The 15,363-nt window shown below is 40.9% G+C and overlaps 1 protein-coding gene across 1 annotated transcript in view; it reads left to right on the top strand.

The window, feature by feature from the left end:
- Positions 1-15,363, top strand: part of Crtc3 (CREB regulated transcription coactivator 3) — a 124,868-nt gene that overhangs the window by 13,990 nt on the left and 95,515 nt on the right. The window contains exon 3 of the mRNA XM_010621251.2: positions 8,883-8,981. Coding sequence (XP_010619553.1) covers positions 8,883-8,981 — 99 coding nt within the window. The remainder of the gene's footprint in view (positions 1-8,882; positions 8,982-15,363) is intronic.

Below are 15,363 nucleotides of genomic sequence, written 5' to 3'. Positions count from 1 at the left end.
GGGGCGCGCAAGGGCCGAAGTGGACGGGGGGCCCTCGGAGCGCGGGACGAGATGCAGATGCTCGCGGGAGGCCGGCGGGCGATTTGTGAGCTCCTGGTCCCTGCTCCCTGAGCCACGGTGTTGTTTTTGGCCGTCAGAGCGTTTTGGGAAAACTGAATCTGCTGCCAGAATTTTTGAATAGGAAGATTTTCACATAACGTTTAAAGCGCAAGGGCCGAAGTGGACGGGGGGCCCTCGGAGCGCGGGACGAGATGCAGATGCTCGCGGGAGGCCGGCGGGCGATTTGTGAGCTCCTGGTCCCTGCTCCCTGAGCCACGGTGTTGTTTTTGGCCGTCAGAGCGTTTTGGGAAAACTGAATCTGCTGCCAGAATTTTTGAATAGGAAGATTTTCACATAACGTTTAAATTTGCTTATTTATATTAGACATTGGGAAACTCGGTAACTCTCACCCTGAGTTCTTTCTTATGTGGCACCTGGGGCTGGAGCCCTTTGGGAGTGTCCCCACCACCCCTGCATCTCAGTACCCCCCACGCAGGGGCCACTTATGTATGGTAGGGTTTTTTGTTGTTGTTTTTGTTTTTAGTGAAGCTCAGGGAAAAGTGAAACACCTAATGTACTAAGAAAAAATATAGATGGATAGAAAAGAGATAGAGGTGAATACTAAGAAAAAAAGATGCAGAAAGCTGAAAGATTTAAAGATAATTTTTTTCTTTTGCCTGATCACTTTCATTCTTTACCTAGTCTGCTGTCCATAGGCATTTAGGGTTGTGACCCTGGTTGGATTGAGGGATGAGTTTGACCAGCTCAAAGCAGGTGGACAAGAGTGGGTGGATAAATGCTGAGGATAAATGTTGAGGCCTGTGTTGTTATGTGTTGTTTAGATGCATTGCTGATATAAATGTATTTGTACTGATGTGTACACTAGTATGTGTCTGTGTACCTAGAACTAATCCAACCTTTCACTCAATTTATGAATCCACTTTAAAAATATACCTCACAGGTGAGGTCATGCGTAATATGCAACATACAGACTTTTTTTTTGGTCTTTTTGTTTTAGTGACAGGGTCCCCAATGTGTGGTACAGGCTGCCTTGAACTTGCAATCCTTCTGCCTCAGTCTCCTGAATACTGCACTTACAGATGTGTGCCACTACACCGAGCCAGACTCTTTTAAAGGCAACTTTTCATAGATCTTTAGTACTAAATTAGTTTCATTGTATTACTTAAGTATGTTCAAACATGAACTTGTCTATAGAGTCTTCATGCATGCCTGTAATCTGAGCACTTGGGAGTCTGAGGAAGGAGGAGCTCCCTGAGTTCAAAGCCATCCTGGGATACATAGGGAGACCCTGGCTTAAAAAAAAGTGTTTTGGTTATAGCTATGATACACCCATTAGCCAAAATACGTGTGTACAAAATGTACTCAGAGTTACAAATGTGGTAAATTCAAATTAACAATAATGTGACAAATGCATTTTAAATTTTTATATATACTTATTTTGCCATTGAACCCAGGGCCTTCGCACTGAGCTGCAGCCCATCTTATTTATTTATCTATTTACTTTTGAGACAGGTTATGCGAAGTTGGTCAATTGTCTAGGCTGGGCTGAAACTTGCTATCTTCCTGTCTCAGCCTCTCAGAGTGCTGGGATTATAGGCCTATGCCATCATACCTGGCTGACACATGCTCTTAGTGAATTGAAAGGAGGTTGTCAATGTGAATATGTTGAATTTAGCAAGACTAATCAACTGTGGCTCATATAATTCAGTCACTATTCTGATCACTACAAAATTATGATGTCACTTTGCCTGTTACCTGGTATAGGGAATCATTTATATGTTTTTTTTTTTGGTACTGGGGATCTAACTTGCAAGGCAGCCTGCCGAAACACTGAGCTAAATCCATGGCCCAAGGAGTCATTCCTATGTTAATTTTGCTTGCGTTTTCTCTTTTGCCATTTGCAGGTGATTTAAATACTTCTTGGCGCCTCTGTGCTCATAAGTATGAAAATAATAATTCTGAATTTGCCTGTTAATATTTTAAAAGTTTAAGGTTTATTTTCATAAATCACAAAATTGAAACATTTCTTATACAGTGCTTTTAGATCCCCAAGTACCACATGTGTACGAACCTACAAGGATCTGAAGATTTCAGCTGAGCTGAGCAGGGTCGTGCCTGTAATCCTTATAGTCACAGTATTTTGTAGACTAAAGCAGGAGGATGGTGAGTTTGAGGCCAGCCTGTATAGTGAGGCCCTGTCTCAAAAAAACAAAAGCAGAAACAAGCAAGCAAACAAAAATGAAAAGATCCCAACTGGAGAAGAATCCATCTAGCTCATACTTGGTAGTTGGATGGTCAATACACTGACTATTCATTGCCAGCTCTCCACAGACTTGAACATCAACAGTGCAGACATCACTAATCTAGGTCCCCTTTCCTCTCCGAGCCTTTGTTGTACTTTAAGTCCTTCTCTGCATTGATGGACCAGATTATGGAGAATTTCGTCCTGGCTTTAGAGGTTCAGGAAGCAGTGGGACATTTCTTGGGAAGAGAGTGCTGGGAGGATTATTCATTGATAATTGGGATAGTGAGGGAGAGGGTGGTTGTGGGGGACAGGTAAATCTGGAACTAGGTTGTTAAGTTGTACATTTGTGAGTACTTGAGTGCCACCTATGTGTTTAATGAGGTGTGTGTGTGTGTGTGTGTGTGTGTGTGTGTGTGTGTATGTGTTTATGGGATGAAGACATGGTGCTTCCCTTCAAAGGTCTTATTAGCTTGTTTAGCAAATGTGAAATCTGTAGTATGTGCCCAGGGTTATGATGGACATCTGGAATAGAGTAGTGAGTGAGCAGAACATTCTGATGGATTTTAGGGTCCGGTGCAGAAGTCATTTGATGAGAAAGGACACCATGATACAAAGGGAAAGCAGCTGGAGCTCTGGGCATATGTGGTAGGTGGGTCCTCATCTCCTCCAGTGGCTGTAGATACCAGAGGTATGGGACAGAACTCAAGGGTCTATGTGTTAAGGGAGGGAGTGTGTCTCAGGCAGAAAGAACTGAGACTCAGCAAGTGAATGAGGAGGAAGATAGGAGATGAGGCTGGAGTCTTCATAGGGCTCAGGTTGTAAAGTTGGGATTTGGGACTTGATTCTATGGACAGTGGAAGGTTGCTGAAGAGGTTGGACCAGAGACTTGGATTTAAAAAAGATCCTTGTAGACTGGTGTGGTTGTGTGGGGTTGTAATCCCAGTACACTGGGAGACCGAATCAGGAGGATCCTAAATTTTAGCCCAGCTTGGGCAATTTAGCAACTCAGCGAGACTCTGTCTCAAAAAATAAAGGGCCAGGGATTTAGCTTCGTGGTGCTGCACTTGCCTTGCAAGTGCAAGGTCCTGAGTTTGATCCCCGGTACCACAATAAGGGGGGTGTGTGCTGATGTAGCTCAGTGTGAAGAACTTTGGTTTATGTCCCAGTACCACCAAAAGAAAATTTAAAAAGCTCCAAAATGGTAGCGAGGCCTGAGAAGGAGGTTGGTGCAGAGAAGCTGTTTCGAGGCTGTTCTGTTAGTCTGGGGCAGCAATGACTAGCCTTTGAGAGCTTTCAGTGATACAAACAGCTCACTGCAGCACGTGTACTACAGGCCTGCCACCACTGCTCTAGGAAATATGTTGGTGGCATTGGTGAGGTTTGTGATGAGAAGGCAGAGAAGTAAACAGATTGGTAGGGTGTGAAAAGGACTGAATTTGGTGCCCAGATGAGGGAGGAGGAAGGCTCCAGGGGACACCCCACCCTGGACTTGAGCCATGTGGGGTACCCTTCTCTCCTGGACCCCAGCAAGAGCAGGGTGTATCTGAGGTGAGGAAGTAGTGCTGGAGCTGGAGCTCAGGAGGGAGGGCTGTTTGATGGGACAGATTGGGAATCATTAGTGTGTAGCTGTAGAAGGTTTTGTAGAATAGATACTACAAACTGGTGGCTCATGTCCTGTATTTAGCATTATGATACACTTTTGTTTTTATTTTGTGTGTGTGTGTGTGTGTGTGTGTGTGTGTGTCTGTGTGAGTGTTGTGAATTAGGGTCAGCAGTGAGTATTAGCTTTTACATGAAGATCTGAACTCTGGCTTCTTTTGAAATGAAATCATTTAGCAGCACTGCTCCCGTCTGTGTTCGGCAGCCGTGGTCTGAATCTGGAGAGTGGCTGCCCCATGAGATAGGGCATGTGTGTGGTCTGCAGTGTGCCACAGTCCTGCTGTTGCTGTGCCATTTGCACAGTGATTTCAAAGCACTGTACTTACCTCCTACTTAGTAGCACAGGCTTTGGACTCACTGCTTGCTGCTATAAAGTGAACTGAAGAGGTTCTAAAACCTAAGGAAGCATCCCAACCCCCCCATTTCAAGGGCAGGTAGAGGAGGAGGAAGCTGGAGGGTGGCTCTTGGCTGGTCTGACACATTAAGGAGGCATCCTTTTCAGGTCACCAGTAGCAGCTTCTATGGCTGAGGAGTGGGCAGAAGGAGATGGAGACAGGTTTCAAAACTTGTGTTGAGAAACCGTAGCACGAACTCAGCACACCAATCTGGACTGCTGATTTGGCTGGACTCTGGGAAAACCTTCATCATAAGCAGCAGAGATCTTGTAGAACAGTGAGGCCTCTGGAGAGGAGGAGTGAGAAAAGCCTAGAGAAATTGGATTGAAGCTGAATATGAACTGCTGTCCCTTTGCCAGGCACTGCACCTTATCTCATGTAGTTCTCGGAATGACCTTGTGGTGTTTGTATCTAGAATTTCCCTAGTTTTTGTATTTTTGAGAGAATATTTCAATACACAGTTTAGGCTGGCTTTAAACTCAATATGTAGCCCAGGCCAGTCTCGAACTTGCAGCAGTCCTTCTGCCTTAGCCTTCTGAGTGATGGGATTACAGGTATGTGCTACCACGCCCAGCTTTAGAATTGTCCTAGTTTTGAGACTTCGAGAGGTACATTTGCATGGCTGGTAAGTGGCAGAACTGGGATTCCAGTGTGGCTGTCACACTGAATGCCTATATACGCAGGTACTTTTACTCCTTGAGGACCTCCAATTGTATCAGCAGCTGAAAAGACATTTCTATACTCATTGAACTGCTATGGAACTTTTGTGAAAAAATCAGCTGGATATATTTTTAACTGGGTGTATTTTCTGGGTCTGTTTTTAGACTTTTTTTTCTGTTCTGTTAATGTATAAATTTGTCTTTTTTAGCAATAGCTCACTTGTCTGGATTATTGTAGCCTGATAGTAAGTCTCGAAGTTAATTAACTTAAGTCTCTAATTTAGCTCATTTAAAAAATTTCAGCTGAGCATGGTGGTGCACACCTGTAATTCCAGCACTTGGGAGGCTGAGGCAGGAGGAACACTGTGAGTTTGAGGCTGGCCTCTGCTACATAGTGAATTCAAGACCAGCATGAACTAAATTTTTTTTTTTTTTTTGTACTGGGGATTGGACTCAGGATCTTGTGCTTGCAAGGCAGGCATGGTGCCACTGAGCTAAATCCCCAGACCCCCCAATTTTTTTTTTAACTAGGTCAGCCAGATATCGTGGTGTAGTCCCTGCTACTTGGGAGGCTGAGGCAGGTGCATCATATATCTTAGGCCACAAGTTTAGATCATAAGTTTTAGACCTGGCAATTTAACAAGTGTCAAAATAACAGTTTAATGGGGTGGAGGATTTAGCTCAGTGACACTGTGCCTGGCTCACAAGCACAAGGTCATGAGTTCGAACCTTGGTATCAAATAGACAATTTTATCATAGTCTCCTTAAGTTGTCCTGTGGTCTTGAATTTATAGTCTTCCCGCCTTAGCGTCCTGAGTAGCTGGGATTACATGTGTACCCTACTGTACTCAGCCAGTCTCTTTATTTTTAAAATTGAAAAAAATACTTTTTTGGTGATACTGAGGGTTGAACCCAGGGCCTTCACAACGAGCTATGTCCTCAACCCTTTTTATTTTTAATTTTGAGATGGAGTCACTAAGTTGCCAGGTTGCATTTGAACTTGGGATCTTTTTGCCTCAGCCTCCCGGAGTGGTAGAATTACAGACATGTGCCACCATGCCTGATTTTCAGTTACAATTTTAAGACATTGAATGGACCAGCACTTTGTGATTCAGAATACTCTCCAGGCTGTCAGGCTGTGACTTCTGCCTTGGGGCATTTTGGGCTCCTCATTTTTATCACATGTAAACATGAAGTGTTGAAGGCAGTCTGTAATTTCATCCCAACTCAACAATTCCTTGTCTCCAAAGAAGAAAATATTAAAGCCTTTAGAAGCGACAATAGCTTGAGAAGTTGTCCAGGGCATTCCATTCTGCACATTACCATCCTGCCTTTTCTCTGAATCCTTCTATTATCTCTGTGTAGGAGGTGCTCAAACAACTTGACCATCCACAGGAGAGCTTTAGGTTACAAAGCCAGGCTTCTTCGTTCCAAATCTAGTGGTGTCTCTGTTTCTCTCTCTCTCTCTCTTTTTTTTTTTTGGTACTGGGGATCAAACTCAGGACCTTGCAGTCATGAGGTAGGCAGTGGAACCACTGAGCTAAATTCCCGGCCCTCTCTGTCACTTTCTTAAATCTAGTGCAGCAGGCTCTGAAGTCCCTGGATGCAAACCTTTGGTAGGTAAACATTTCTGGGGCCCAGGGGAAGGCAGGTCCCCAGGTGGAATTAGAATTCAGCTTGGAGGAGAGGAGAGGGGAAGCCTTTGTGACAGCTCTTTGGAGGCAGTAGTGTGGGATGTGTTCCTCTTAGTTCACCAATGCCTGGCCTTAGAAGCAAGAATCAGAGGGTTTAGTATTTACTTGTATGATTCTGGGGCTTGAACCCAGAGCCTTTGCACTGAACCATATCCTCATCCCTTTTAAAAATTTTTGAAATTGAGATAGAGTCTTGCTGAGTCACTAAGTTGGCCAGACTGGGATTGAACTTGTGATCCCCTACCTCGGCTACCAGAATGCTGAGATTACAGGAATGTGTCAAAGGCTTTAGATCATGGTGGTTGAGAATTTTGTCTAGAGAATTTCAAGGATAGAATCAAATGCTTCTGATATGTTCTTTTAGAATGTTAAGATTGGAAGCAGAGATAATTTAGTCTTATAATTTGGCTCATAGAAGAAAAGCTCACTGTGTTCTTGTATTTGATTCTGAGATCTAGGTTTTGATTAGTGTAATTGTCTCCTTGTGCAGTGTGTTTGAAAAGTCAAATACTGTGGTTATAAGGAAGTTAAAGACAGCAAAGAGCTTTGTATGCGTTTAAATCTTCCAAACAGATCCAAGTCCTTATCTTCTGGAAATGCACATTGCCTATATAGAGTGATAGCATGTCTGGGATTTCTTTCAGTGGGGCTTTGTGGGTATGGAGGGGTAAAGATGATGTAAGATTGGACTTAAATTGGTGATTATTGAAGCTGGAAGGTGGATAGATGGTTTCATTGTAGTCATCTATTTTGTATATATTTGAAATTTTCATCATAAATATTAAACGCAGCATTTCATTTCATAGGCTCAGCAGCACATTGGTTTGCCAGTCTTTTTGTGATTTTAGGAAGATCAGGGATGAAGTGGGCAAAGCACTACAGACAGCGCCAGATTGGGTGGTTTTTGTTATTATCAGACAAAGATGGAGGAATGAAAGGGTGAGAGTGGACCTCAATGAGACAGTGCCAAGGGCTATGTGACTGTAGAGATAATCCATTTTAGAAACAGACTGGACCACTTTGCGGTTTATAAGAACTATTACCAATTCACTGCCTTCAGAAAAATGAACTAAGGAAGAACTTATAAAAGAAAGGCTTATTAAATCAATGGGAAGGGCTGGGGATTTAGCTCAGCAGTTCGGTGGCCTGCCTTGCAAGTGCAAGGACCTGAGTTCAATCCCCGGTACCAAAAAAAAAAAAAAAAAAAAAAAAAAAAAAAATGAATGGGATACTATTTTATACCTGTGGACTTGACCTCCTTCAAAAAGCCTATATCCAGAGATTTAGTAATTTCTCTTTGGAATGTGCTCTAAGTAAGAAATTCTGAAGGAGAAATGTTAATGTAGCCATTAAAAGTGATTATGTAATGTCATTGAGACGGCTTATGATATAAACAGGCAAGATCCTACTTATGTTATGATCTCAAATATGCTATTATCACACATAATCATAAATGTTCAGTGGGGAAGAATATGGAGAAGTAAAACAGTTAATGTGCTAGGGTTGTAAATAGTAGCTTAATTTTTTAAAGAAACCCCTTTTTTGCAGGGTGCAGTACCAAGGATTGAACCCAGGGCATGAATCATGCATGCCTAGCAAATGCTCTATGACTGAGCTGCATTCGTAGTTTAAAAACTCTTTCATTGTTGTTAAAGATTGTACCTGAGCTGTGCATGCATGGTGGCACACACCTATAATCCCAGCACTCTGGAAGGCTGAGGCAGGAGGATTTGAGTTTAAGGCAGCCTGGACAATGTAGTGAGAAGTTGTCGCACACACAGAAGATGTGCTTGAATGCCTACACATACACATTCAAAGCTCTAGCAAGAGTACCTTATTGTCCATGGCATGTAGGACATTTGGAACGTGGGTAAATTCTTTCAAAAATAAAAGTAATCAAACACAAGAAATTACCAGAAATCTGAAGGTTATGATCATTTAACTAGAGAAGAAATTGAAAACAAAACTTTCATTCTTTTTTTTTTTTTTTTTTTTTTTTTTGGTAACAGGGATCAAACTTGGATATTGCACTTGCGAGGCAGGCGTTGGAACCACTGAGCTAAATCCCTGGCCCAAGACTTTCATTCTCTACTGAGAACACCAAGCTTTGGTGTGTCTTTCAGACTGGTGCTATCATCTGTGAACATTCTTGAAATTGCTTTTTTTCCAGGTTCAGTTTCAGAAGCTTCAGCAGCTGCGACTCACACAGTACCACGGAGGCTCCTTACCAAATGTAAGCCAGCTGAGGAGCAGCGCCTCGGAATTTCAGGTACCAACACATTGTACTTTCTTCAGGCTGGTGGAGTATAAAGAGATAGGTAAAGGTTAGCCCCAAAAGATTAGATTTTGAAGGCTAAAAAGGGGCTAGATACATTTCAACCTTCTGGGGAAGTCGGTCAGTGCTCACTTTCACAGTTTCTCTGCATTTCGCAGTTTCTGAAGTTTCAGAAATAGTCAGAGGCAGCACTATCACTAGAATATATAATGTGAAAAGCCTTCCTTATCATGTGTAAGGCTCTGGGCTTAATCTACAGCACTGCCAAACAAACTAACAGAAACCGTGTATTGTACATAATGTGAGTCACATATATAATTTATAATTTTTACTGCACTAAAGAATAATAAACTGCCGGGGATTTAGCTCAGTGGTGCCACCACCTGCCTTGTAAGTACAAGTCCTGAGTTCAATCACAGGTACCAAAAAACATGTACTAATAGGGCTGGGGATTTAGCTCAGTGGTGCCACACTTGCCTCGATAGCACAAAGGCCTGAGTTTAATCCCTGGTACCTCCCCCACAAAAAGAATAATAAACGGATGGAATTAATTTTCATGTCACTTAAGTAATTGAATAATTAAGCCAGTATGTACAAAATATGGTCATTTCAACATGTAACCAACATAAAAGAAATGATATATTTCACATACTTTTTTTGTACTGTTTCTGAAAATTTTGTGCAATTTATTTTGTGCGTGTGTGTGTGTGTGTGTGTGTGTGCGTGTGCGCAATTTATTCTTAAAGTACATGTCAAGTGGGATTGACCACACTTCACTAGCTTTGTGTGACTAATGGTTACCTCATGGTCAGCGTAGGCCTAAGGTGTAGATAAGTGGTCTAGTGCATTTAGATTACGGCAGTGTTGTTCAGTGCTTTAATCATTTACTTCAAGAGCCTTATTCAAAACAATGTGGAATCGGTGTTTCAGACAATGCTATCTGGTACTGTTGTGTTAAGATCTAAATTAAACCTAGTTTGGAATCCTGGTCCCTGGAAAATTAGGAGGTGGTCATTCTAATTACACAATTTAAGATTTGGTGTTAGAATTAGGATACAAGCTTAAAGATGAAGCACAACTTGATTTTTTGAATGCCTCTCCTAAAATCATGATTTTCTTTGTTTTAGAAACTGAGTTGTGGTGATATACAAAATACTTTGGAACATTTTATATTTTGGATTTTTAGATCAGGATGCTTAACCTATTAAATCTATGCTGTATTCCAAAATCTGAACAACTCTAAAATCTCACACCTTTCTGGTTTCAGATTTATTGGGTAAAGAATACTTGACCTGTACTTTTTTTCTTTTTCTTTTCTTTTTTGAGGCAGGCTATCAGGATATTGTGCTTGTGAGGCAGGCAAGGCACCACTTAGCTACATACATCCTGGCCCTCTTTTTTTTTTTGAGACAGGATCTTCCTATGTAGTCCAGGCTGGACCTTTTCTTTTTAACTTTGAAACAATCACAGACTTACTGAAAAGCTAGACATTTTAAGTATAAACATTTTTTCTTTGAGAGTAAATTGCTGAACTGATACTCTGTCACCCCATATATTTCACATGTATTTTCTTTTTTTGTATAAATATTTAAAAATAAATTTTATTTTATCCCATTCCCCAGCCCCCTCCCCTCCCTATATACAGAAGCTTTGTTTCCATTTTTTCCTTCTATTTTCACTTCATATGTATTTCTGCAAGTCCTCTCTAAGTAAATCACAGCCATCAACATCAACAAAATAACAGTGGTACATCACTATCATCCTCAGATCTCATTGTCCTGCTGCAGTTCTCTATAGCAAAAGACCCAGCTCAGAGCCACACATATTTAACTATAGTCTATAGTCTTCTTTAGTCTGGAATAGTTTTTGGGTCTTTTATTTATTTTTCTTTATTTTTGATGTTAAAAATTATTTTTGGCTTCTATGGCCTTGCCACTTTTAGAGGTTACAGGCCATTTATTTTGTAGAGTCTTCCTGAGCTGGGGTTTATCTATTTGTAGATGGATTTACATTGTGCCTCTTTGGCAGGAAGAACACGAAGTGATGTTGCTGTTGTATGTATCGCTTTAGGCATGGGGTTTAGATTTGTCCTATAATGATAAAACTAATGTGGCTCTTGTAGTCTTCTCCACTCTAAGGCCTCTCCCCGCAAAACTTTTGTGTACTGAGGATTGAACCCAGGGCTTTCTCATTTTTTATTTTGAGATGGGTCTCACTAAGTTGCCCAACCTGGACTCAAACTTGTTATTTTCCTTCCTCAGCCTCCTGAATAGCTAGTATTATAAGTGTGTGCCACCAGTCGTTTTTATCTTCATGCTCACATAATCCCTCCCTAGGCCAGTAGGAGCCCTTTTCCAAACAGAAACATTCTCAATAAACTAATGGAAAAAAGAATCCCAGAAGCACATTTTTTAAGTGAACTTTTTTGAGGTATAATTTATATATAGTATAATTTACCTTTTTATTTTTTTGTAGTATTAGGGATTGAACCTAGGACTTTTGCACTAAATTATATCCTTAGCCCTTTAACATTTTTTTTTTTTTTTTTTTTTTTTTTTTTTTTTTTATATTGAGACAGGGTCCTGCTAAGTCACTAAGTTGCTCAGGCTAGGCTTGAACTTGTGATTCTCCTGCCTCAGCCTCCCAGAGTGCCATCATGCCTGGCTCTGAATTTTTTTTTTCTAGTGCTGGGGATCGAACCTAGCACTTTGGGCATGCTAGGCACGTGCTGTACCACTGAGCCACATCACCAGCCTTGAATTATGTTTTAAAAGTACACAACTCTATGCCATAAAACCACCACCATATCAAGATATAGAACAGTTCCTTCACCACAGGATTTTGTCTTGAGTCCTGGATAGTTGGTCTCCACCCCACCTCCGGCCTCTGGAGAAGCCCTGGTCTGTAGTTTTGCCTTTTTCCTAGTGTCCTGTGGATGAGATTGGATGTATATGGTCTTCTGAGTGCTTCTCTCACTTAACTTCCCATATTTCAGATTCATCTGTGTTGTTGCATGTACATATTTGTTCTTGTGGCTGCTGTCAAAGTACCACAGATTTGGTGGTTTAAAACAACAGAAATTTATCTTCTCAGTCCAGAAGTGTAAAGTATCAGCAGGGCTGGGCTCTCTCTGAGGGCTCCGGGGAGGATTCATTTTTGCTTCTTTCTAGTTTTTGCTGGTTGCTACTAGGCCTTCGTTTGTAGCTTTGTCATCCAATCTCTGTCTCCCTTGTCACGTGGACTTCTTGCCCAGGTGTCTAAGAGCTTCTCTGCGTAAACCCTTCTTTCTTTTCTCTTATAGAGTCACGGGTCTTTGGATTTAGGGCTTACCCTAATCCAGTATGACCTAATTTTAACTTGATTACATCTGCAAAGATTCTACTTCCAGATGAGGTCACTCATATTCTTAGGTTTTGGGGTTAGGAGTTAAAACATATCTTTTTGGAGGGCAATAATTCAACCTACTACATTGTTCATTTCTTTTTATTGCTGTGTAATATTTCACTCTGTGTGTGTGTGTGTGTGTATGTATATATAATGTGTTTAGCTATTCGTTAGTTGATAGGCATTTGGATTGCTTTCCAGATTTGGCAATTATTATTAATATTATTATTTTTTAGTATCGGGGATCGAACTCAGGACCTTCTGCTTGCAAGGCAGGCGGTAGTACCACTGAGCTAAATCCCCAGCCCTTGCAATTGATAAATATATACATTCATATGCAATTTTTGTGTAAATACTTTGTAGTATAATTGCTAGATCATATGGTAAGTAAAGAAATGCTGGGGATGGAACCCAGGGTCACAGACATACTAGATAAGCCCTTTCAGTAAGCCACACTCCCAGCTCCCTTAACTTTTTTTTCTTTCACTTTTTTTTTCCTCATCTTTTTTTTATTAATGCACATTGATGACACAGTAATCACTTTCATTTTGGCAGATTCGTACGTACACATAATATACTATGATAATTTTCACTTCCCTACCACCCCTTTGCCCTGCCCCCTCTACCTTAGTTTCACATTTGGGAAGGGTTTTCAATTCATATGATGTACAAGGTATATTTAAGTTTTTTTAAAAAATTATGACAGTAAAAGACACATTGCCATGAATTCGCAAAATACTTCCCCTCTCTTAGAACACACTCATCCCATCATTCTTGCCATCTCTGAAGCAGTTCTGGAAGTCCTCTTTATTGAGTGAGTGCTTTTTCCTGTCTGCCAACATCCAGAATCAATTCAAAACATTTACAGCAATTTCTGTCAAATAAAAACATCACGATGTGTCTGCATCACCTTATTCACCAGATCTGGCACTATGCAACTTCTGACTTCCCCAAACTCAAAATGACCATGAAAGGTGTGAATGGATTGAGGACATTGAGGCAGCCACAACAGTGCAACTAAAGACATTCAGGAAGGAGAACTTCCAGAGCTGCTTTAGAAAGTGGCAAGAATGATGGGATATGTGTGTTTGATGTACGGGGGAATATTTTGAGGGGGATTAATGGCAATGTAATACATTGTAATACACATTTTTTTGGTACTGGGGATCGAACTCTGGACCTTGAACTTGTGGAGCAGGCAGCAGCACCACTGAGCTAAAGAACCAGCCCCACTGTAATACATTTTTAAAAACTTAAACATTTTTGATTACACCTCATATTTTGATCATATCCACCCCCATTATGTAGTCTACACCCCTTCCTTCTCTCTCTTCTTCCTTTTCTTTCTTTCTTTTCTTTTTGGTACCAGGGATTGAACTTGGGTCCTTGTGCTTGCGAGGCAGGCGGTGGAACCACTGAGCTAAATCTCTGGCCCTCTTCTTCCTTTTCTTTTGTCAAATAGTGTCTCTTCTGCTTGTTATCTTTTTTAGATTCCACATATTGGTCAGAACATGCAATATTTGTCTCTCAGAGTCTGGCTTATTCAATGTGATGATCTCTAGATCCATCTATTTTTCTGCAAATGACACAATTTTATTCCTCTTTATGGCTGCATATACTCCATTGTATATACATGCCCCACATTTGTCTGCTGATAGGCTGGTTCCATATCATGGCTATTGTCAGTAGTGCTCCAATAAATATGAGTGTGCAGGTGTCTCTATAGTATGCTGATTTTAATTTCTTTGAGTATGTACCAAAAAGGAGTATAGTTTGATCAAATGGTAACTTAATGTTTTAGTTTTTGGAGGAACCTGCATACTGATTTCCATAGTGGCTGTACTAGTTTCCCTTTCCTCCCCTCTCCTCCCCTTCTCTCCACTCCCCTCTCCCTCTTTTAGTATTCTTGCTGATGATAGCCATAGTGACATGGAATCTCTAACATGGTTTTTATTTTCATTTCTCTTATGGCTAAAGATGTTGAACATTTTTTCATATACTTATTGGCCATTTGTCTCCCTCCATTTTTTTTAACACTTTCAGATCCACTTTTCTTTTTTTCTTCTTCACATACAGAACTTCTCCACATGCATTTCTTGCAGCCATAAAGTCACTTAATGTTGTCCAGGTACCATTTTACCCCTAAAACTTTTTTGACATCAAAATAAGAGTGAACCAGTGTTAAATCCATAAAATGTTTACATTGCACAGCACATTAAGCTTTAGAAACTTGGCAAAGAAACCACATTAAAAAAGAGGGTAAGACCCCAGCCTATATGCTCAGAACTAGGTATTCACTGTTCCCTATCTGGTGACTGTACACTGGTTTGAAGGGCAGCAGAGGTGACAGGCAGTTGCTTCAGAGAACCCCCAAAGCTGTAACCTGGAAGCACAGTATGATCCTAGACCAGTGTCAGGTAGCACATTACCTTTCTTCTGGGAGGTCTCATAATTCTAGAAACAGACAATATAGCATTTCTTCTGTGGAAACATCCTACTCCTACTATACACTTTCTGGAATTTTGAATGCAGCTTGTCCCCAAAACTTTACATGATTGTCCTCATTTTTTAAGGTTCCTTGATCCCTCAGTTTTGTACTCAGCTGCTAATTTTTTCCTGGGACTGTTAGATCCAAAGGAGACCTGGACTGCAACAGTGGCTGTTGATGCCCCAATGCCCCTTTTCTCCATAATGTGGAAAGTAAGTCTGTGATTCCATCATTAGGATTAGTTGATATAGATGGTGTGTTTTCATGCTTTGAAACACATTTTGTGATCTTTCAGGCTTTAGTCCAGTTATTCTGTTCATTTTCACAAGAATACAAAGTTATTCTTGGAAATAGCCAAAGTCAGGATTATTTATACCTGAATGCTTGAAGTAAAGAAACAAGAAGCAGACATGTTACATACACTAGATCCTTTGGTTCAAAACGTACTACATCCATACAGTTGGTGAGATTCTGTATTCTTATTTTGCTTTGCTTTTTTTTTTT

Source organism: Fukomys damarensis, unplaced genomic scaffold (assembly GCF_012274545.1).
Source record: "Fukomys damarensis isolate Sample0158 unplaced genomic scaffold, DMR_v1.0_HiC HiC_scaffold_7, whole genome shotgun sequence".
NCBI lineage: Eukaryota > Metazoa > Chordata > Mammalia > Rodentia > Bathyergidae > Fukomys > Fukomys damarensis.
Note: the sequence above shows the minus strand (reverse complement) of the source record. Positions and strands in the feature narration are given on the sequence as shown.